The sequence below is a fragment of the Lepisma saccharinum genome, chromosome 5 (genome assembly GCF_977018435.1).
Source record: "Lepisma saccharinum chromosome 5, izLepSacc3.1, whole genome shotgun sequence".
Classification (NCBI taxonomy): Eukaryota; Metazoa; Arthropoda; class Insecta; order Zygentoma; family Lepismatidae; genus Lepisma; species Lepisma saccharinum.
The window spans coordinates 11,796,161-11,819,456 of NC_139233.1; the positions used below are offsets into that span (position 1 = coordinate 11,796,161).

At 37.6% G+C, this 23,296-nt stretch overlaps 1 protein-coding gene across 2 annotated transcripts in view; it reads left to right on the plus strand.

Moving 5' to 3' along the window:
- The window catches only part of LOC145988220 (solute carrier family 15 member 2-like), a 72,664-nt gene that overhangs the window by 38,088 nt on the left and 11,280 nt on the right, over window positions 1-23,296 (plus strand). For both annotated transcript variants that reach the window (XM_083123066.1, XM_083123067.1), the window contains 5 exons: window positions 6,002-6,172; window positions 7,872-8,123; window positions 9,306-9,557; window positions 18,380-18,486; window positions 22,288-22,428. In XM_083123066.1, coding sequence (XP_082979192.1) covers window positions 6,002-6,172; window positions 7,872-8,123; window positions 9,306-9,557; window positions 18,380-18,486; window positions 22,288-22,428 — 923 coding nt within the window. The remainder of the gene's footprint in view (window positions 1-6,001; window positions 6,173-7,871; window positions 8,124-9,305; window positions 9,558-18,379; window positions 18,487-22,287; window positions 22,429-23,296) is intronic.

The window sequence follows — 23,296 nt, forward strand, 5'->3', positions numbered from 1 at the left end:
GAACAAGTTGTAGAACACTACAGCAAGCTTTCAGAAAGGAGACTTGATAGGAAATTCTACCAGCTAATTCAAGAAGAACAAGTTATATACAACAACAATGAAAGAAGAGAAGCAGTTAATGTCACTGGTAAAATAGAAACTAAGAACATTGACAACAGATTATTTATAAATCTTACGGATATTGAGGTACCTGATGAGTATATAGAAATTTTTCAATTCGGAATGAAATTTTCAGTTGGTAGTGCTTATATACACAAGGAAGATTTCGTGATTTCAATAGAGAAAGCACTGAATTTCTTAGATGATGAGGAGGAAAAAAGAAAATTACGAAGTCTCACACATGATGCTCTTGATGAACGTTTAAGTTTTGAATACAACAGAAGAACTAACAGAGGTCCAAAATACACAGAACGGGAGAAAGAACATATAAGGTTGGGAAAAAAAGTTCATGGTTTCAAGATCTGGTTGAAAGAAAACAATATTTTCTTAATAAAATCGGACAAGGAAAATAAACCTGTCCTTATCCGAATTAAGGACTATAAAGAAAAAATGGAAGAATGTTTCAAATTAAACAATTTCACAGAAACCTCTCGAAACCCTATAACTAAAATAATAAATGAGGTAAAGAAAGTAATTGAAAGCAGTATCACGATACCAAGAGAAATGAAGAAAAAACTCATTGTCAAAAATTCAACCCTGCCGATTGCCTTTGGACTACCAAAAACTCACAAACCGGGAACTCCAATACGACCCATCATTGCAACTTTCACACATCCTGCATACAAACTATCCAAATATTTAGTTGAAAGACTTGCTATAATTAAACAACAAACACCATTCAGTGTTAAAAATGCATATGAAGTGAAACAGAAACTAAAAAATATTGTTTGGAATAGTGAGTATCGTATTGCAAGTTTTGATGTTGAAAATTTATATCCTAGTGTCCCAATAGAAGGTGCCACAGATGCATTACACAGATGGCTTATTGAGATGAAGGTTAACCCAGTAGAATCATGGGAAATGGTTCGATGGTTTACTGTATGTGCAAATTACAATTACTTTATATTTGATGGCAAAATCTATCAGCAAAATAATGGTCTATCAATGGGAAACCCAGTATCCGGAATCATCTCCAGCATTTTCCTTCATTACATAGAATCTCCAATTGTTAATGCGATAGGTGCGGATATCAAACTCTACATCAGATATGTAGATGATGTGCTAATTATTGCTAAAAATGAGAACACCATCATGGACGTATTTAAATCGTTAAATGAATCACATCGTCGCATAAAATTCACTTGCGAACCCATGAATAACAATGTAATTTCTTTCCTTGATCTGCAAATTAAGACAACTGACTCAACAATTCAAACATCAGTCCATAGAAAAAAATTAACGGGGGAAAAATACATCCATGCCAAATCAGAACATTCGCGTATAACAATGGATAACATATTTTTAAATTTTTTCCTGAGAGCACAAAGACTATGTTCTAATAATGAGGATATCAAAAATGAAGAAGAAAGGCTCTTTAATATAGCAAAAGAAAATGGCTTTCACACTAACAGAATAAACCAAATCAAAAAACAAGTTGCAAGAAAACTTAAGGAAAAGAGAAATACAGACAAAGATGAAAAATCTGTTGAAAAGAAATTTGTGTGCATTCCATTCCACAAGGGATTCTCACATAAAATTGCAAAAATTTTCAGAAGTTTTGATTTCAAAATTGTTTTTAAATCACCAAGAAGTTTGGAATGTACATTTAATGAATTCAAAATGAGAAACTCTCTACCAGATGCGGAAACCACAGGAATATATAATATAAGTTGTTCATGTTCAAAGGATTATGTGGGACAAACAGCAAGGAAAATGGCAATAAGATGGCACGAACACGATTTGGACATTATAAATCTAAACCCAAGAACAGGTTTGTCAACTCATATCATCGAAGAGAAACATTTGATTAAAAAGAGAAGGGTTTTAAAAAGATTAACGGGAAAAACAGAGTTGAATGTCTGGGAAGCTTCGTTCATTGCAGAAGAACACTGGAATAAATTAAATAATGAAAATGGTAATGTAGATCCAGTATGGAGTTTTCTTTTTCACAAATGGAGTAAGTCACCATCTTTGAAATTTAATGTAACAGAAAACATCAAGAGACTGTGTGAAAACAATGATGAATTTGAATTACCTGATGATATTTGGGATTCATAATTTAAAAAATCTCAAATAAAAATACAACAGACTACTTTTTTTTTTTTCACAGTTAAGTTGCTATATTACAACAATGTAACATTGACAACGTCCATTATATAACGGATTTTTTTTTTTTGTTTAAAAATTACTAACCATTGTTATAACTGTATCTTTAGTCAAAATGAAAATAAATGTCTGATGAAAGGAGCGTGTGTTCTCCTGAAACGTCACAAAGAAAAAACTGTTTTCTTATGCTTGTAATAACCGTAAACTACAGGAAAATAATTCTATCATGCAAGCAATGCGTACATACAAGAAAAACTATTATTCATCTATTACGGGGAGAGAGGTACGTACATTCCAGAAATATCAAATCAAGATTCAAACGACACTTCAGAGAATCAGATTTTTGAGAAGATGCAAGTTAAACAATATAGTGCCAAATTTTTTGAAGTGGAAAGTTCGAACTCGTAATACCTACACCAGTGATTTTAAAGGAAAGCTACAAATGTTAATGATAGGACGCCTAATCAGGGACTCGTACTCAGAATTGGACAGCCTTTCTCGAAAGACATATGATCTCCACATAACATTGTCAAATTCTTTGCACCCACTCATATGGGATAAAGTAAACAGAGCTACAGAACAAGTTGTAGAACACTACAGCAAGCTTTCAGAAAGGAGACTTGATAGGAAATTCTACCAGCTAATTCAAGAAGAACAAGTTATATACAACAACAATGAAAGAAGAGAAGCAGTTAATGTCACTGGTAAAATAGAAACTAAGAACATTGACAACAGATTATTTATAAATCTTACGGATATTGAGGTACCTGATGAGTATATAGAAATTTTTCAATTCGGAATGAAATTTTCAGTTGGTAGTGCTTATATACACAAGGAAGATTTCGTGATTTCAATAGAGAAAGCACTGAATTTCTTAGATGATGAGGAGGAAAAAAGAAAATTACGAAGTCTCACACATGATGCTCTTGATGAACGTTTAAGTTTTGAATACAACAGAAGAACTAACAGAGGTCCAAAATACACAGAACGGGAGAAAGAACATATAAGGTTGGGAAAAAAAGTTCATGGTTTCAAGATCTGGTTGAAAGAAAACAATATTTTCTTAATAAAATCGGACAAGGAAAATAAACCTGTCCTTATCCGAATTAAGGACTATAAAGAAAAAATGGAAGAATGTTTCAAATTAAACAATTTCACAGAAACCTCTCGAAACCCTATAACTAAAATAATAAATGAGGTAAAGAAAGTAATTGAAAGCAGTATCACGATACCAAGAGAAATGAAGAAAAAACTCATTGTCAAAAATTCAACCCTGCCGATTGCCTTTGGACTACCAAAAACTCACAAACCGGGAACTCCAATACGACCCATCATTGCAACTTTCACACATCCTGCATACAAACTATCCAAATATTTAGTTGAAAGACTTGCTATAATTAAACAACAAACACCATTCAGTGTTAAAAATGCATATGAAGTGAAACAGAAACTAAAAAATATTGTTTGGAATAGTGAGTATCGTATTGCAAGTTTTGATGTTGAAAATTTATATCCTAGTGTCCCAATAGAAGGTGCCACAGATGCATTACACAGATGGCTTATTGAGATGAAGGTTAACCCAGTAGAATCATGGGAAATGGTTCGATGGTTTACTGTATGTGCAAATTACAATTACTTTATATTTGATGGCAAAATCTATCAGCAAAATAATGGTCTATCAATGGGAAACCCAGTATCCGGAATCATCTCCAGCATTTTCCTTCATTACATAGAATCTCCAATTGTTAATGCGATAGGTGCGGATATCAAACTCTACATCAGATATGTAGATGATGTGCTAATTATTGCTAAAAATGAGAACACCATCATGGACGTATTTAAATCGTTAAATGAATCACATCGTCGCATAAAATTCACTTGCGAACCCATGAATAACAATGTAATTTCTTTCCTTGATCTGCAAATTAAGACAACTGACTCAACAATTCAAACATCAGTCCATAGAAAAAAATTAGCGGGGGAAAAATACATCCATGCCAAATCAGAACATTCGCGTATAACAATGGATAACATATTTTTAAATTTTTTCCTGAGAGCACAAAGACTATGTTCTAATAATGAGGATATCAAAAATGAAGAAGAAAGGCTCTTTAATATAGCAAAAGAAAATGGCTTTCACACTAACAGAATAAACCAAATCAAAAAACAAGTTGCAAGAAAACTTAAGGAAAAGAGAAATACAGACAAAGATGAAAAATCTGTTGAAAAGAAATTTGTGTGCATTCCATTCCACAAGGGATTCTCACATAAAATTGCAAAAATTTTCAGAAGTTTTGATTTCAAAATTGTTTTTAAATCACCAAGAAGTTTGGAATGTACATTTAATGAATTCAAAATGAGAAACTCTCTACCAGATGCGGAAACCACAGGAATATATAATATAAGTTGTTCATGTTCAAAGGATTATGTGGGACAAACAGCAAGGAAAATGGCAATAAGATGGCACGAACACGATTTGGACATTATAAATCTAAACCCAAGAACAGGTTTGTCAACTCATATCATCGAAGAGAAACATTTGATTAAAAAGAGAAGGGTTTTAAAAAGATTAACGGGAAAAACAGAGTTGAATGTCTGGGAAGCTTCGTTCATTGCAGAAGAACACTGGAATAAATTAAATAATGAAAATGGTAATGTAGATCCAGTATGGAGTTTTCTTTTTCACAAATGGAGTAAGTCACCATCTTTGAAATTTAATGTAACAGAAAACATCAAGAGACTGTGTGAAAACAATGATGAATTTGAATTACCTGATGATATTTGGGATTCATAATTTAAAAAATCTCAAATAAAAATACAACAGACTACTTTTTTTTTTCACAGTTAAGTTGCTATATTACAACAATGTAACATTGACAACGTCCATTATATAACGGATTTTTTTTTTTTGTTTAAAAATTACTAACCATTGTTATAACTGTATCTTTAGTCAAAATGAAAATAAATGTCTGATGAAAGGAGCGTGTGTTCTCCTGAAACGTCACAAAGAAAAAACTGTTTTCTTATGCTTGTAATAACCGTAAACTACAGGAAAATAATTCTATCATGCAAGCAATGCGTACATACAAGAAAAACAAAGAAGTGTTTAACCTGCAAAATGACCAGGTTGAGAGCAATGACATTGAATGGTTAGAAAATTAGAGTTACAGACTGTACATGGTCTTGAAGTTTGGCAAATATCATTGTTTGAAGTGAAATATGATCCACTGTTCATTGTACCCCCACCAATAATTGAAACCAGGACTCCTTGATTACAAGGCAACAGCATAAGTTACTATGCTATCAGGGAGGCTCACAATTTTATAGGACTGTGCTGTCTAGGCAATATGCTTTCAAACAGATTTTTCATAAAATGTTATGTATTACTTTGCAAACATGTCTTTATTAGGTACAAAAGAAACCCCCATCTACATGTTGACACATGAAACCCCTGTCAAGTAAACCACGCACCAAATGTCTGACCTGTGGCCTGCCTGAAGAAGTCCATGCAAAAGTTCCTGAATGAACTGCGAAGTACTGGCTCCTGCATGAGCATGACAGTCATCAAGGTATGACGTCAGCCTGCTTTTATCCACGGGTGTTATTTGTTGAGCCGGTTTTTCTCCTGTACATGGATCAAACCTGCCTGTGCATACCCCTAATTTAATTATTTCCATACAATTCATAGGATTTCAGGCAGTGCCTTGCTATGAAGCCTATTATTGTCTCATTTTAGCATGCAATGATGAGGAAAAGGAAACTGAAGAAAACAGAATCTAGAGACTATTGGCTGCAGTATGCAGATGACAAGTTTGATGAGAAGATGGTTGCAGATGTGAGAAGTACTCTGGGTATTTTGTACATGTTTCTGCCCCTTCCAGTGTACTGGGCTTTATTTGACCAACAGGTTAGTCACCTATGGAATAATATCTGCAGGCATGAGAGACATAATACAATTTTCAAAAGAAGAACTTCCACTGTTGAAATATAAAAAATAGACAAGAATTCAGAGATATGGGTAAAAATTGGCCAAGAAGTGATCCTATGGGTCAATCTATTGTCTGGATTTCTTTTTTATTGTTACTTTCTGGCAAAGGTCACAAAATGATCTGCATAAAAATAGTGTGAAGTCTAAAAGTTAAAAAAAAATACAAGTCAATAGTATGTATTTTGTTCTTCAGTACTGCACGGTGGTGGACACTCCACCTACAGTGGAACCCCAATTTTAAGTTTCCGGATTTTACATTTTCCCGCATTATACATTCAATCTTGTTGTTCCCAACACAGCAAAATGTTATATTTTCCCCGCATCTTAGTTTTTTTCAACTTGATCCCCTGAAAAACGTAAAATCAAGGTTCCACTGTACTAAGGGGTAGCACATGCTACTCCTGTCTATGGGGTGAGTGGTTAGCTGGTGTTGAATATTTTTGTCACCATAGTATGAAAAGAAAGATGAAGGGTCACACGGACTGGCATAAACAGAAAATACATGCAACGTAGTTAGACTTTAAGTTCCCTTACTTGGAGCCCTTTGTACTTCATTCAAAGCAACAGCTTGTGGTGAAATGTAGGATAAAGGCTATGCAGGCCATGGGAAAGTGAATAGCAATGAAAAATATATTATTGCAAATTTTTACCACCAGGTGGAAATGTGGCACTGAAATAACAAAAGTGAGAAGTTAGACATGCAGAACTTAATTTTCAGTTGATGTCAGTACAGTGTTATCCAGTGTGCATGCCATCAATGTGAATATCAACATATAATACCGAGAATGTATATAAGGAGACTGATAAATTTCAAATTGTAGTTCTTATTCAATCACTCTTCACTCTTATCTCATTTAGTCGTAACTTTAAAAATAATAAAGTATTTTATTTTAAACTTACTGCGTATGATAAAATTCCATAATCCTTCCCTAGATTGTGAATTGTAATAGTTTCCCAAATTCACTATTTTGCAGTTTGAATTAAAATCATAGAGAATAGAGAAATTAAGTCAATTTCATAGAAGATAGTATTGGTACTTAAGAAATCCATACCTGGATCTGTATCAGTTTATTATTTCCATTTGCAAAAACATCGATTTAGTTTAGTTTGTAATTGTCAGGGAAAAATGTAAATGTTGTCCTGCAAAAGTCAGAGAATTTCATTTCTGCTTGTTTGTAGCCACCCTGATCATTACACCTATTACAGAATGCAACAAAATAAATTTTGGTTGTTTACAAACCAATAGATGATTATGGAAGTATTTTAAAATGCTGGTCGCACAAATGGCATCCATTTTTCCCATCACGTCAGGATTTTTCATAATTTCACAATAAAATGTGTAGTTCCATTATTTCAATAGATGACTGTTTTGATGGTGGTAACAATAGTGATTTTCTACAATACAAATCTGGATATTTTTACTATCCCTAGTAAAAATTGCAGTTGTCCCAATGGTTGTAGTTTCTTGGGATACACCTAATAAAAAAAGTAAATTTTCCAAACTTACTGGCTAACGCTATTAAAATCTGTAGTGAAATATAGTTTTAAAGGAATTGACATCCATGGTTTTCCTTGCCTTCCTTTTTATTTACTTTTTATGATAAAATCTTCATTCCAGGGATCACGTTGGGTGTTTCAAGCCAACCACATGAATGGTTACGTCACTGAGTACTTCTCAATACCACCAGATTCAATGCAATTGGTCAATCCCCTTGTTGTTATCTTACTCATCCCAATCTTTGAGAAAATCATGTATCCTGCCTGTGCCAAGATCCATTTGCTGAAGAGGCCTTTGCAGAGATTGAGTCTTGGTGGCCTCGTTGCTGGGCTTTCTTTCTTTGTGGCTATGATCGTGGAGTTTCATCTTCAGGTAAGAGGTGTGATTAATTTTTGTGGATTCTTTTAATCATGCAAGATTTGTTTCATTTTATTTTTGTCATTTACCGTCACTTTTCTGCCACTTTTGGTTAATTGCAATGATGAAGATGAATGGTGATGTGATGAAATTGATGAAGGGGCACTCACAAAGAACACTCGTGTCCAGGCCAGAATATTAACATGGGACACCTGGTGTCGTAGCACACTGGGCTGTTCTGCCACAAGGCTAGCATTACATTTGTTGTGACTTATTATGACATTATGGGTATGTTATTAAAAAGAAATTTGCTGTTTGTATTTGCAGGGAGCAGTCAATTATATTTAGTGAATGTGGGTTTGTAAAAATAATACCTGATGGCACCTAAAGAAAGTAAATTACAAAAACAATTGCTGGATTCAATATCCAAATCCCTGATCCAGAATTCAGCATCTGAACCTTGGATCTAATAACTAAACTATGTATCTGATATCTGAATCCTAAATCATATAACTTGTATCCAAATCCCAAATCTGACCCCCACGGCAGATTTATTAACATCATGCTACAGTTGCAGGGGTCCCCACTTTCAAATCCTGGCCTTCGCATTGCTGTGTTTTGTGCGTGTCCCTTCATAATTTTTATTACACCATCATTCATCCTTAATTTTGGATTTAGCCAAAAGTATCAGAAAAGGGAAGTAAAATCAACCGAATCCTGAATCGTGGATTTAATACCCGAATCCCAAATTCTGGATCTGACATCTGAATCTTGAATCTAGAATTAGGTATCTGAATTTCAATTTCAATATCCAAATCCTGAATCAGGATCATGGATCTCATATCCAAATCCACAATCCTGGATTGATATCTGAATCCCAAATTTGGGATCTGATGTCTTTACCTTGGAACTAGGATTTCGTATCAAAATCTTGGATCCAATATGCAAATCCTGAATCATGCATCTGATATTCAAATTAAGGTAATTGAGGATAAAGTGTATTTTAATAATACTTTAAGTTGAAATGTTTTCTCGTGTAAATAGATTAAATATATGAAATTTGGTAAAGTAAAAGCAACGTTTTGAAGTGGAATCATGAAAAAGAAAACCTTGCCGCATAATCATTGACCATTAGGAAATATGTTTCCAAAATCTTTTAGTATGCACTGTACATCTCTTCGTTTTTTTTCCTTCCAGAAAACATATGCTGTCCTACCAGGTTCTGGAGAATCACAGGTTAGGATCTTCAATGGGCTTAACAGAAAAGTTGAGCTACAAAACTGGTTTCTCAATGACTCCCAAATAGAAATAAATGAATTGGACTATAAGAAATACTCAATTTTTGTGGATGATGGAAGAAGTCCCAAAGCTTCTTTCAAAATAATAGATCCCTACAAGGGAATCAAGGATAGATCTGATAAAATGGTGATGAAGATGCCAGAGAAAAAGGTAACCAAGTTAATAATTATGTGTAGAAATGTATGTCTTTAAGAACTAAATATGGTTTCAGGGTTCTGTCAATGTCTTTAAGCATTTTTATCAGTTATTTGTAACAAGTTCATTTTTAGGAATAAGACTAGCAGATTTCAATGTATATCAGCCAAAAATGGGATTTTCAGAATTGGTAAAAGAAATTTTAAAAATCTGGTATTAAGACTGATTCTGACATTTGAGCTTCTTACTTTCAAAATTTATATCATAGAGAACATGTTTATATGATTTTGGCAAGTTTAATGAAGTATAGTGTTGTACTGTTCTTCTGTAAGAAGTAATCTAATGACCCAGAATTTCAGAAGCTGTTCTCATCTAATTTTTAAATATAAATCTCATAACCTTATTTCTTATCATACTTACTTATTTACTTGACTTTGACTTAATTCCTTTTGCTCCATCAGGAGCATAGGGCTTCAGTGAAATGCCTTCTTTCGGCTCTGTGATGTGCCAACTCCTTGAGCTCTCTCTATGTTTTTCCTTTCTTGGCTGCTTCTTCATCTACTGTTCTCTTCCATGTTTTCTTCAGGCATCCTATTTTTCGGCTCCTTGGGGGTTCAGGTCTAAGGCTGCTTTCTCTATTGCTCCAGTTGGTTTTCGTAAGGTGTGTGTCCTAACCAACTCGATTTTCTTCTTTTTATTTGGGTTTCAATTGGCTGTTGTTTAGTTTCTCTCCATAGTTTCTCATTTATATTATTTCTGGCCATTTTATATTGAGGATATGCCTGAGACAGCGATTAATAAAGGATTGTATCCTTTTTGTGTTAGGTTGTGTAGTTTTCCATGTTTCGCAAGCATACAGTAAAACTGATTTTACATATGTATTGAAAATCCTTATTTTTGTCTTTCTAGAAATATTGCAGGCTTTCCAAATGGGATACAGTTGTATAAATGCTACATTGGCTTTCTTGATTCTATTTTGTATGTCTTCATCTGAACCTCCTTCTTTTGTTATGGACACTTCCTAAGTATGTAAATGTCTCTACTTGTTCAACCAGCTCATGACAAACATTCAATTTTTCTTTCCCTCTTGCATTGACTCTCATTTCTTTAGTCTTGTTCACATTAATAGTGAGTCCTGCTATCTTCGCTTCCTCCTGTAGTCTTTGTGCTAATAAGCAGATGTCATCCGCAAAATCTAAATCTTCTAGTCTATCTTTGAGTCCCCATTGTATTCCTCTTTTCCTGCAACCCATCATTTTCTTCATAACTGCATCTAGTACTAGCAGAAATATTGTCGGAGATAGCATGCAGCCCTGTCTCACTCCATTTGTAACATCTATGCATTTTCAGGGTGGCTACTCACAGGGAATTCCGGGAATTACGCGTGAATTATTGGCTCTGGGAATTATGCGTGAATTTTGCTTGAATTTTTCTCCATAGACGTGAAAAACTGTAACTTTTATTAATCCAAATCCCCTTCAATTTATACATATTTTTAAATGCACTGAGGCAAGTTTTTCACATTTTAGCTTTTATTCGTATCGAAGAAGGAAAACAAAAATTCTCTCAATCCGTTGCTTTGTTAGTGTCAATCAGACAGACGGAAGATTATTGCAAGGATATCTTGAAGTTGATTCGGTAAATTTGAGTTTGAAATTCTTATACAATTAACAATTTTTTGTAGTTGACTATATCCCGTGACATTTGTGACTTGTGTTTGTAGATGTATTTCTAGTCTGAGTACGCGAAATGACAAATGTAAACTGGCAGCTTAAATTAAATATAAACTGCTCGCCATTAAAAATGCAACACCCAGAAGGAGTAATCGGAATCGGACGAAATGTGCACAGTGTGTAGGGGAGAGGTGCAGAAGGAAATGATTAGGTGTTCAAGGCCGTCATGCATCATGTGCGCCTGCCACGCCATCTGGTAAGTGGTACCTGTAGCAGGTCAGATAGGTGCAGAAGAGCAGTGAAAGTGCATGGTCGTGAGTGTAGTGTGTTAAAATTGGTCAGCAATGCCACGTCGTCGAATACGGCAGCGATTCCAGCAGGTTTCCCAGTTCGATCGCGGCCGAATTGTTGCATACCGTGAATGCGGATTATCCTACCGTGAGATCGGTGCCCGTGTAGGACGGAATGCATCCACAGTGATCCGTGTATGGAACCAGTGGGTCCAGGAAGGAACTGTAGAGTGACGTAGAGGTTCACAACGTCCATGTCGGACCGTCGGACGACGGAACGAGAGGACAGACGTCTGATACGCATGACCCTTACAGACAGAACGGCCACGTCAACGAGGATTGCGCATGAAGTACGGGATGTTTTACAACGTCCAGTGTCCCCACGAACCGTGCTTCGTCGTTTGGCAAACCGGGGAATTTTTTCCCGGCGCCCACTGTTGCGGATTCCTCTGATGCTAGAGCATTGGCATTTGAGTCTGAGATGGTGCCAAGACAGTCGTGCATGGATGGCGGAGTGGAATGCTGTAGTGTTCTCTGATGAATCCCGCTTCTGTATACAACATCATGATGGACGTACACGCGTGTGGCGGCACCGTGGCACTAGGCTTCATGACGCCTGCATCATGCATCATCACACAGGGCCTTCATTGGGTATCATGGTATGGGGTGCCATCGCCATAGGTGTTCGTTCGCGTCTCGTACGCATTCAAGGGACATTGAACAGCCAACGGTATATCACACAGGTTCTCACCCCTGTTGCTGTCCCATTAATCCATGCACTGCATAATGCCACTTTTCAACAGGATAACGTGCGTCCCCATGTTGCAAGGAATGTCCTCGCATTTATGGAAGCTAACCACGTGCCCCTGCTTCCTTGGCCAGCACGTTCGCCGGATATGTCGACAATTGAACGTGTCTGGTCCATGGTGGGCCCAACTCAGGTTTCTGGCACGTAATGTTGAAGACCTCTGGCACCGTGTGGAAGCTGCTTGGGACGCCATACAGCAAGCAGACATCGATAGACTCATTCTGTCCATGCCTCGCCGTGTTGCAGCAGTTATTGCCGCCCGTGGAGGCTGTACATGCTACTAGCTCCTTGGGGTTATGCAACCATGTTCTACGTGTCACATGTCACACCACCGAGCTCTAACTGTAATCATTTTCTTATCTTATTATGAACTACATATTTGCCAAGTTTCGTGTTTCTATCTCATTTCCTTCTGGGTGTTGCAATTTTAATGGCAAGCAGTGTATATATCGTTCAATTGAATTGAATTAGAATTTTTGGATACATTGAAGTCGCACAGTCCCTTTATATTGTTAATATATTTGTGTGTGTGTGTGTGGGTGGGTGAGTGTTCAGAGGTGGTAATACGTAAGGTTTAAATAGAGAAAACATCTGCTTGTAGCCTTGAATTTTTGGAAAGTTAACCTGAAAACCAGGAATTATACTTGAATGTTATCATGGTCCTAGAGTGTCCACCCTGATTTTGTAAGCTGTCCTTCATGTAGGATTTTACACCTGAAACCTTTGTATATATCTTTCATTAGGTTTAATATTTTCATTTGAGTACCATACTCTGCTAGTGTCTGCCACGTGACTCTTCTATTTAGTGAGTCAAAGGCCTTTGCAAAATTGATGAATGTAAAATATAAAATGGCTTGCAATTCACTGTTTTGTTCCAGAATTATTCTTAGAGTATTTATTAAATCGACACAACTACGTTGTCTGCGGAAACCAGCTTGTTCTTTCCTCAATCTTGATTCTACAACATCCTTCACTCTATTTAAAATTATTCTCGATTGTATCTTGCTTGGTGTACTTAGCAAAGTAATTCCCCTCAAGTTTTTACAGTCAGTTCTATCTCCCGTTTTTGGCAGCTATACTATTAAACCTTCTCTCCATTCTAATGGAACTTTTTATTCATTCCATATTTTCTCTAACAGCGGTTGTACGAGGGTCACTATTTATATTTTCAGCCTAACAATGAAAAAAACAGGAATTTGGCTTTGAAAACTGCTTTATTGTTTTTCGAAGTATTCTCCTTTATGGTCAATACACTTTTGCATTCGTTCGAACCATTTGTCAAAGCAGTTTTTCCAATCTTCTTGAGACACCTCCATAATATGGTTTTTGAACGCATCAACGGCATCTTCCGCCGACGAAAATCGTTGTCCACGCAATTTATTCTTGACATTCGGGAACAAGAAGAAGTCATTGGGTGCCAAATCAGGACTGTACGGCAGATGACCCATCAATTCGATTTTTTGACTGTTCATAAAGTCGGTTGTTAGACGAGATGTGTGACAGCTGGCATTGTCTTGATGAAGAATGATCCGATGGCGTTTGTTTGTTTTCCGTATTTGACCGAAGACCTCTGGCAAACAAATTGTTGTGTACCATTCAGAGTTGACCGTTCTACGTTCCTCTAAAGGCACAGTTGCCACATGACCAGTTTTCCCGAAAAAACAGGCGACCATTTGTTTCGATGTGCTTCGAGCGCGAACAACTTTTGTTGGATTGGGTTTATCTTGAAACACCCATACAGTCGACTGCTGTTTACGTTCCGGCTCATATGCATATATCCATGATTCGTCACCTGTTACAATCTTATATACGTCTTTTGAAGCACCACGATTGTATTTCTTGAGCATTTGTTTGCACCAATTGACGCGAGCGTCTTTTGGAGTTTTTGTCAAATTGTGTGGGATCCAACGAGAACATACCTTTCTCACAGCTAAATGATCATGGAATATTTTATATATGCTGGTGGAACTAATGCCTATGGTTGCCTCAATCTCACAGTATGTCACATGACGATCTTGCAGTGTTAGGTTTTGCACAGCATCAATGTTTTCTTGAACAACAACTGATTTTGGACGACCTTCGCGTTTCACAGTGGCTAAGGATGGGGCTTCATCGCCAAATGTGGAAGTAAGTTGATCGATGCACTCTTGTCTTGATAATCCACGCCGAAAATCGTAAAAAATCATCGCACGAAAATGTTCACGAGTTAATTCCATTTTATTGTTGTCGTGCAATTTCCAAGGCAACATAAACAACACAAATGAATCTATTGACAAAACATTTGAAGTACGTTATGGTCAATAATGCCAGACGATTCCGTGCAAACGTCAAATCACGCCTAACTTCAATCATTGTTGCCAAGGCTCAAAATATAAATAGTGGCCCTCGTAATAGGTCAATGGAAGTTTCCACATTAGCTTTGATTAGTTCCGGATTAATGTTATCCATTCCAGGAGCCTTGCCATTCTTAATTTGCTTTATTGCTAGTCTAACTTCTGCTCTAATTAGGGGGCTTAATTTAATTTTGGTGTCTTTTCTCTTTTCTTCTGTTCGTATTTTGTTACAAATTTCTTCTTCTCTTTTCCCATCTCTCTTCAATATGTCTGAAAAATATTCTCTCCATCTTTCCATTTGTTGTTCTTGGGTTAGCAATAGATTACCATTTCTCTCTCTCACCGGTTTACTCTTCCTGAATGCTTTTCTGGATAATTTCTTAGTTATGTCATATAATAATTTCTCCTCTACCCATTTTCTCTTATGTCCACTCACACATTTCTTCACATTTTTGTCTATTTCTGAATACTCTGTTTGGGCTGCTGCTTTCTGTAATCTTGTTTTGCTTTGGTTTATTTTTTGTCTTTTTTTTGTTTCCTATTTTTTATTATTTAGCAACTGTATTCAGACATCCAGTCTTTTTGTAGCTGATTTTTAATTCCAAGCACCTTGTCTCCAGTTTCTAGGTAGATTCTCTTTACATTTTCCCAATTTGTTTCAGTATCTGGCTCATGCTGTGTACTTTCCGAGAGTGCTTGGAATCTATTATTTATTTGTAATTTAAATTCCTTTTGTTTTTCTTTCTCTGTCAATCTTTGAACATTTTCTTTTTTCTTCCTTCAAAATTCTTGGATGTTGACATTATTTTTAGCTTAAAATTGGCTACCACAAGATGGTGATCACTGGCTACACCCGCTCCTCTTTTATTCCTTACATCCATTAGCGATCTCCTAAACTTCCTGCGTATTGTTGCATGGTCTATTTGGTTTTCTGTAATGCTATCTGGTGAAACCCAAGTTACTTTGTGGCAGTTTTTATGAGGGAAGATTGTTCCTACAATGACCAGTTATGCACATAGATTTACCAGTCTTTCTCCATTGTCGTTGATGTCTCCCAAACCATGTTTCCCCATTATATGTTCCAATCCTTCATTTTGTGAGCCTATCTTGGCATACATGTCACCCATGAGGATCAAAATATCTCTCTTCACATTTTTATTGCGTCATTTAATTGTTGGTAAAATTCATCTTTCCTCTCAATTTCTGTCGTCACTGTGGGAACATAACATTGTACAGAAGGTTGTTCGCTTTATATCCGACCATATTTGACAGGTACTCACCTTAAGAGATACCGTGCCGCCACCACCGATCATGTTCTACTGGACCCCCAGCATTGTAGACTATTGCCCGGCATCGCAGTTTCCATTGCAGCAAGCTCCGGTGCAGGACAGGCATGGGAATTCTGTCCCACTCCTCGCTGCAAGCGTTCAATAGACCATCCAGGGTGCACGGGCGGTGATGTTGAAGACATCGTTTCAACAGTCCAAATGCGCAAAAATCCATTGGACTGGCATCTGGGCTTTTCACAGGAATGTCTTCAAACGAAATAACACGAATTACTAATTCCTCTGCCATTTCCTGATAAAAACGTAGTGATGTTCTGGCGGTATGACTCGAAGCCTTGTCCATGTGGATCATCACCTGGTTCGCGTCCATTCCATACAATTGTGGGATGTCTTTCCGATAGGTGTCAGAATGGAGTCTCGGAAGTATCTGGCATTCACCTTCACGTTATTGTCCACCTTGCGTATCATCAACTTACCCTCATATCTGAATCCCGTCACAACCATAAAGCCACGACAAACAAAGTTGCTGCGCCCCTTGCCGTCAATGTCACGGTATGTGACACTTTGCTTGCAGCCCTTCTCCTGGTGGTTTTCGTGGGTAAATGTTTTGCAAGGAGAGCCTGTTGCGTGTAATGGGTCACAATAGCTTTCACAGTAGTCACCCCGAGTGTTTCACAATGCGTACGTATGAAAACTTAGCATGGAAAAGGGCCATTACGTAACACTCCCAATACCGGTTGATTTTCGGCGCCATTTGATAACATTCACTACCAACACTCACACACCTACAAGGTCAGACACAACACTGCTCCCGCCAGCAGACCCATAGTTCCAGCATGATACGCCAGGTGGCAGCACCGAATTGAAAATGGTCGGATATAAAGCAAACAACCTCTGTATTATAATTATATTTCTAAAGTGGGTTCTAAACCTAGCTGTAATAATTCTGTTGGAGATGGGCTTCCATTCTATTAGGCTCTTCTTTGCCAGTCTGTTTAGAAGCATCACTACACCATTCCTGTGTTCAGCATTATCTCTTATTTGTCCTGAATACAAAATTGTATTTCCTTCTTGTGTTGTTATTTCACCAAAATCTATCCATCTCACCTCACGCAACCCAAGAATTTCTAGTTTGTATTTTTCATTTCTCTTTGCACTTGTTTTAGTTTTGAACTTTCTTTCAGAGTTCTGATATTCCAACATCCTATTCGTTTTCCTTTTAACATCAAAGGTTGTCATCAAAGCATCCGTCCGGTTGCGTTTCATTTTAGTTTCTTTAATAAAGTAATTTAAGATTTGCAGGTTATTGGCTTACAGCATCCGAGCTTGGTGGTGGGGCTGTCACCTGAAGCATCCAAGCATTTTGTTTTCTGTCAGGGTTTTCTCCCTTAGCCTTGGAAGATCCCTCTTCACCACAAGGCAGTGGTTCCCTTTTTATTTAAGCCCAAGAGGGAGGGTTGCCTCTTCCACCTTCTGCACTGTACTAAAGGCCTCCTCTGCCACATCAGTCGTTGAGGTCTTCGCCATAACCCTGGCAAGGGTCTCTTCCAGATGAACCAAGGTTTTTTAAAAGAGGTATTACTCCTCTTGGTTTTCTGCCTCCTCCGCCGTTGAAATGGTCATTCATCTTCTTCCGCCTTTGGAGCCGTTATGTTGCTTCTTAGTCTGGCTCTTCCATGCCAGCCTTCCCGGCATGGGTGACCCTACCAGTAGCAATGCTACAACCGGTTTAGCCTGACAAATCATTAGAGCACGCAACCTCCACCACAAACTACAAGGTCATGCAACCACTAGGTGGGGATTTCTTCTCATAAATAACCAAGAATTTTATAATACATTAATGCCATTTTCTACAGGATTTTTACTTTTACTATGCTGCATCCAGGCTCTTGGCTATTGCATAGGCACTTTGCTGCAGATCAAGTTCTACAGTCTGCTGCAGAAGCTAATGTAATAATGCTTGTGATTGGTTGATGCCCACATTGTACATTGTTGGTTTTACAATGACGCCTGTACAAAAATGAGCGATGAATAATGCATTTATGAGCTGTATCTGACCTGAATACTGTGGTGTTTTCTGGTGCAGCGTGTGCAGTTTGGCCAGGTTCAAACTCATACAGAAAGTCACCCTCAGCTTTGTAATGTTTATGGTTTACTTTGATGAACCAGATCTACACAAGAGTGCACCTCATAATCTAATGATAAGCACAGCTTATCGCCCCTGTCTACCAACTAAATCACACGTCGCAGACTGGTTCCTTTGAACTTTCAGTGGTCTTTACCTAATTTCTCATAAAAAACCTTTGAAATGCACCAACCTAGTATTTTTTACAATGCATGAAAGACATTTGTCCATTTATGATATGTTTATTTCCCATTGCTTATCGTTAAACATTTGAAAAGCTAGTTTCTGATCCTGAAACCACTGTTTACATTTTCTTTTTCAGGCAGTCTCTTACTTACTCACTGTAGCAGACAAAACGCCTGTGATTGCTGGAAGCACTTTCACAGAAGATGAGTTGGAAAAGTCACATAGGGGAATTCCATTAATAAGGTATGTTTGTATTAAAACCAAGTACTCACTTTATCCATAAAACTGATATTTCATGTTCTGTTAATTTCAATGGCTACTGTCACCATTTATAGAGGAACAAGTTATCATTTTTGTGAATAATGTGAATACTTGCTTTTAGTATATTCCTATATTACCACATTTTTCATACCCTTAAACATGGTTTAGATGTTCTCCAAACTCAGCCTATCTACCAGGCTGAGAAACTGGAAATATAATATTCTTGTATATAGGTATATAAAAATGGATGTATGTGTGTATATGTGTGTGTTTGTTTGTTCCGGCATAACTCTTGAACGCCTGGAGCGATTTCAACCAAACTTGGTACACGTATGACTTACAATTTGGATAGAAATACTGTGGGGGTAAGACAGCCCTAGGGGTGGGAGGTAGGAGGGAGGTGACGTAAAAATAATCGAAAACGACCAATATTAGTGTGGAATAAATAGTTTTCGGGGTCGCTAAGGTGAATAGTGACACTCCCAATGCCGTTCAACTTCAAGTTCATCACCTATCGGCATGGGGGTGAAAAATAAAATGTCAAAAAAATGACCTACATTAGTGTCGAATCCATAGTTTTTGGAGTCTCTAAGCTAATTGGTGACATTCACGATGACCAAACTTGGTACACATATGACTTACAATCAGGAAAGAAATACTGTGCGGGTAAGACACCCCTGGCACCCCTAGGGATGTGGGTGGGAAGGTGGTGACATGTAAAACGACTGATATTAGGGTGGAATCCATAGTTTTCGGGGCCGCTGAGATGAATAGTGACACTGCCAATGCCATTCAACTTCAAGTTCATTTTACACTATAATTAAAATTCATTATATTCCTGTCTAATAGAAGATTGGGATAGATAAATACCCAGGCAATGCTGTGTAGTCAGCTAGTCTATACAGAAGGTTGTTCGCTTTATATCCAACCATTTTTGAATTTTTGACAGGTTCTCACCTTAGGAGATACCGTGCCGCCACCACCAATCATGTTCTATTGGACCCCCAGCATTGTAGACTATTGCCCGGCATCGCAGTTTCCATTGCAGCAAGCTCCAGTGCAGGACAGGCAAGGGAATTCTGTCCCACTCCTCCCTGCAAGCGTTCCATAGACCATCCAGGGTGCACAGGCAGCAATGTTGAAGACGTCGTTTCAACAGTCCAAATGCACAAAAATCCATTGGACTGGCATCTGGGCTTTTCACAGGAATGTCTTAAAATGGAATGACATGATTTCCTAATTCCTCTGCCATTTCCTGATAAAAACGTAGTGATGTTCTGGCAGTATGACTCGAAGTCTTGTCCATATGGATCATCACCTGGTTCACGTTCATTGCATACAATTGTTGGATGTCTCTCCAATAGATAGGTGTCAGAATGGAGTCTTGGAAGTATCTGGCATTCACCTTCACGTTTTTGTCCACCTTGCGTATCATCAACTTACCCTCATATCTGAATCCCATCACAACCATAAAGCCACGAGGGAAACTTTCCCTGCACTTACAAACAAAGTTGCTGCGCCCCTTGCCGTAAGTGTCACGGTATGTGATCGCCCGAATGTGACCACCAGCATTGAGATGGACATATGATTCATCCATTGTGACAACTTTCTTCCATTTGGAACCTGCCAGGTACTTTTCATAGTTTCCTGCAGTTCGTCTTACATTCTGCAATGTGCTGTGGTTGAAGGTGGTGTACATGGGCCTTCCGCACACACTTCAACCTGAGGCGCTTGCAAATTGTTTTGTTCACAGTTGATGGTGCGAGGTGAAATCTGTGGGCCATATCACGTTGAGTCGGGGTATTTTCGTGGCATGCCAATCGACGGATCCCCCTTAGCACTACGGGTGACACTTTGCTTGCATCCCTTCTCCTGGTGGTTTTCGTGGGTGAATGTTTCGCAAGGAGAGCCTGTTGTGTGTAACGGGCCACAATAGCTTTCGCAGTACTCACCCCGAGTGTTTCACAATGCGTACGTATGAAAACTTAGCATGGAAAAGGGCCATTACATAACCTCCCACTACTGGTTGATTTTCGGCGTCATTTGATAAGATTCACTACCAACACTCACGGACCTACAAGGTCAGACACAACACTGCTCCCGCAAGCAGACCCATAGTTCCAACATGATATGCCAGGCGGCAGCACCAAATTGACAATGGTCGGATATAAAGCGAACAACCTCTGTATATATAAAAATGGATGTATGTGTGTGTATGTTTGTTCTGTCATAACTCTCGAACGCCTGGAGCGATTTCAACCAAACTTTGTACACATGTCACTTACAGTCTGAAAATAAATACTTTGGGGGTAAGCCACCCCTAGCGGTGCGGGTGGGAAGGGGTGGCTTATTAATAGTGTGGAATCCATAGTATTCAGGGTCGCTAAGATGAATAGTGACACTCCCAATACCATTCAACTCCAAGTTCATTACCTATCGGGATGGGGGGTGAGAGGGGTAAAATATTAAATGTCAAAGAAATGACCTAGATTAGTGTTGAATCCATAGTATTGGGAGTCGCTAAGCTAATTGGTGACATTTACGATGACCAAACGTATGACTTACAATCTGGAAAGAAATACGGTGGGGTAAGACAGCTCGACATTTAAAAATAATTGAAAGTGACTGATATTAGTGAATCCATAGTTTTCGGGGTCACTGAGATGAATAGTGACACTCCGAATGCCGTTCAACTCCAAGTTCATTTTACACTATAGTTAGAATTCATTATTTTCCTGTCTAATAGGTGATTGGTATAAATAAATACCCAGCAACGCCGTGCAATCAGCTTGGAATAAATACATATGAGATTACCTAATGAATGCATCTATAACTTGAGTCATGCTACACTAAGATTTTCCCTGTTTTAACCCCAATCTTCACCCCAATTCCCCAAAATACAATATTGCTGGCGTGCCAAAGTCTTAACCTTCCTCCTTTTCCATATTATTAACATTTAGCATTATAATTTAAAACACATGGAATTATTTTAGAATATGCAAGAAAATATATTATCTTACTCTTTGATTTTTGAAATGCAAATTGGGGTGTAAGCACTTTACTGAAAGCACTCAAGTGTCAACCTTTCTTTCATGTAGTACACTGTGAGTTGTATTTTTTCAGGCTAGCGAGGCTCTGGTCCTTGGACCCAGAGCCAGTATAATCATCTGTGGGGATTTTCTTTGTGTTGTTCACCTGTTTGTGATTGTCCCCTCATTCCCATCGTCACAATTAGCAAAATGTGGCAAAAAAATTGACATGACATAAAGAAAATCTAATCATATAACTTCAAATGCAAATTAATTTTGTTGTACTTTGGACACAACTGAAAAGGAACCAAGTCACAATATGCATACATTTTTATGGCTTTTCCAGGGTCAATTCCTTAAAGTACATTCATTGTGGCATCCAAATTACAGAAAGACATATTTTTATTCCATTGCTCTGTGTTTTTCAATCGATTCATTTGGTTTATTTTACTTTGTTTTTCTATCAATTTTGGCTACTTGCAAAAGTGAGGATGAGGAAGATGATATGAAGAAAGGTCACTCACAAAGAACACCCATGTCCATGTCAGGATTAGAACCTAAGACCCCTGGCATTGGAGCATGTTGCACTAATCACTCTGTCATGGAGATCTGTTGAACAATCCCAAGTTTAGAATATAACAACAAAAAAAAAATGACATGTGTATACCAGGACTTTATATTTAAGACACTTTACTTCCATATCACCATAAGTTACAATAAATATTCTCTATTTTTTTCTATGATTTTGTTTCAGGATAATATACAATTTGGAAAAGGGGATAGACAATAAAGGGACAATACATCTCAAGACGAAAGATAAAAATATTAAATATGAGGTTTCAAAGGGGATAAATGCAACAGAGTACAAGGAATTGGAAGTTTCAGGCCATGCAAAGTAAGTTGCCATTTTCTTGCTTTATCGTATTGTTTTCTTTCCATGTCACATTTCTCTTTTGACCTCCACAGACTACAAGAAATTAATATTTTTATTTGTGATTGTGGAAAGCACAAATTTTAATTTGTGTCTTGATACAAGGCATGTTCAGTACATAATGAGAATTTTGCAATAAAATCTCTGCTAATATGCCCATGAAGATGAAACATCTCATGCTTGTTCTACTGGAGACCCCACTGTTAATGATGGGAGGCAGAGGCATCCATCAATAGACATCAATGAAGGAACTATGTTCAGCTGTGAGTAATGTCATTGCAATTTATGTAGTTACGTATTGAATGGGGATGGGACAGATTATTTGGTACTCTATTGGTATCGGCCAATATAGGCATATTGGTGTATCGGTTTATCGATAAAATTACCAATCCAATTGTTACGTTCCTAGTAACTTTCCTCACCCTTTACTCCTATAGCCGGGAGCATTGAGGCTCTAAGGGTCTACACTGAAACCTATCTTCAGGGTAGGTGCAGAACAAATCCAACCAACGTCGTGAAGTTTTAAGGAAATGTTTATTTACTGCTTGAGTACTTACAGCCTGTGGTTAGGTAATTCATAACTGGAACTTGGAGATCAATTGTTAATAGATAATTTCAAACTTACTAGAAAGGTCACACTAGGGTGGCCCAAACCTAGGTTTTACAGAAGAGCGGCATACACCTATTCACTTCTTCCTAGACTTGGAGTTATCACCCGAGATGGCCAATTTAGGTTTTTACAGAAGAGCGGCTTGCACCTATTCACTTCTTCCTAAATTGGAACTTATATCCCATTCAGCTAACCTAGGTTTTACAGAAGAGCGGCATACAC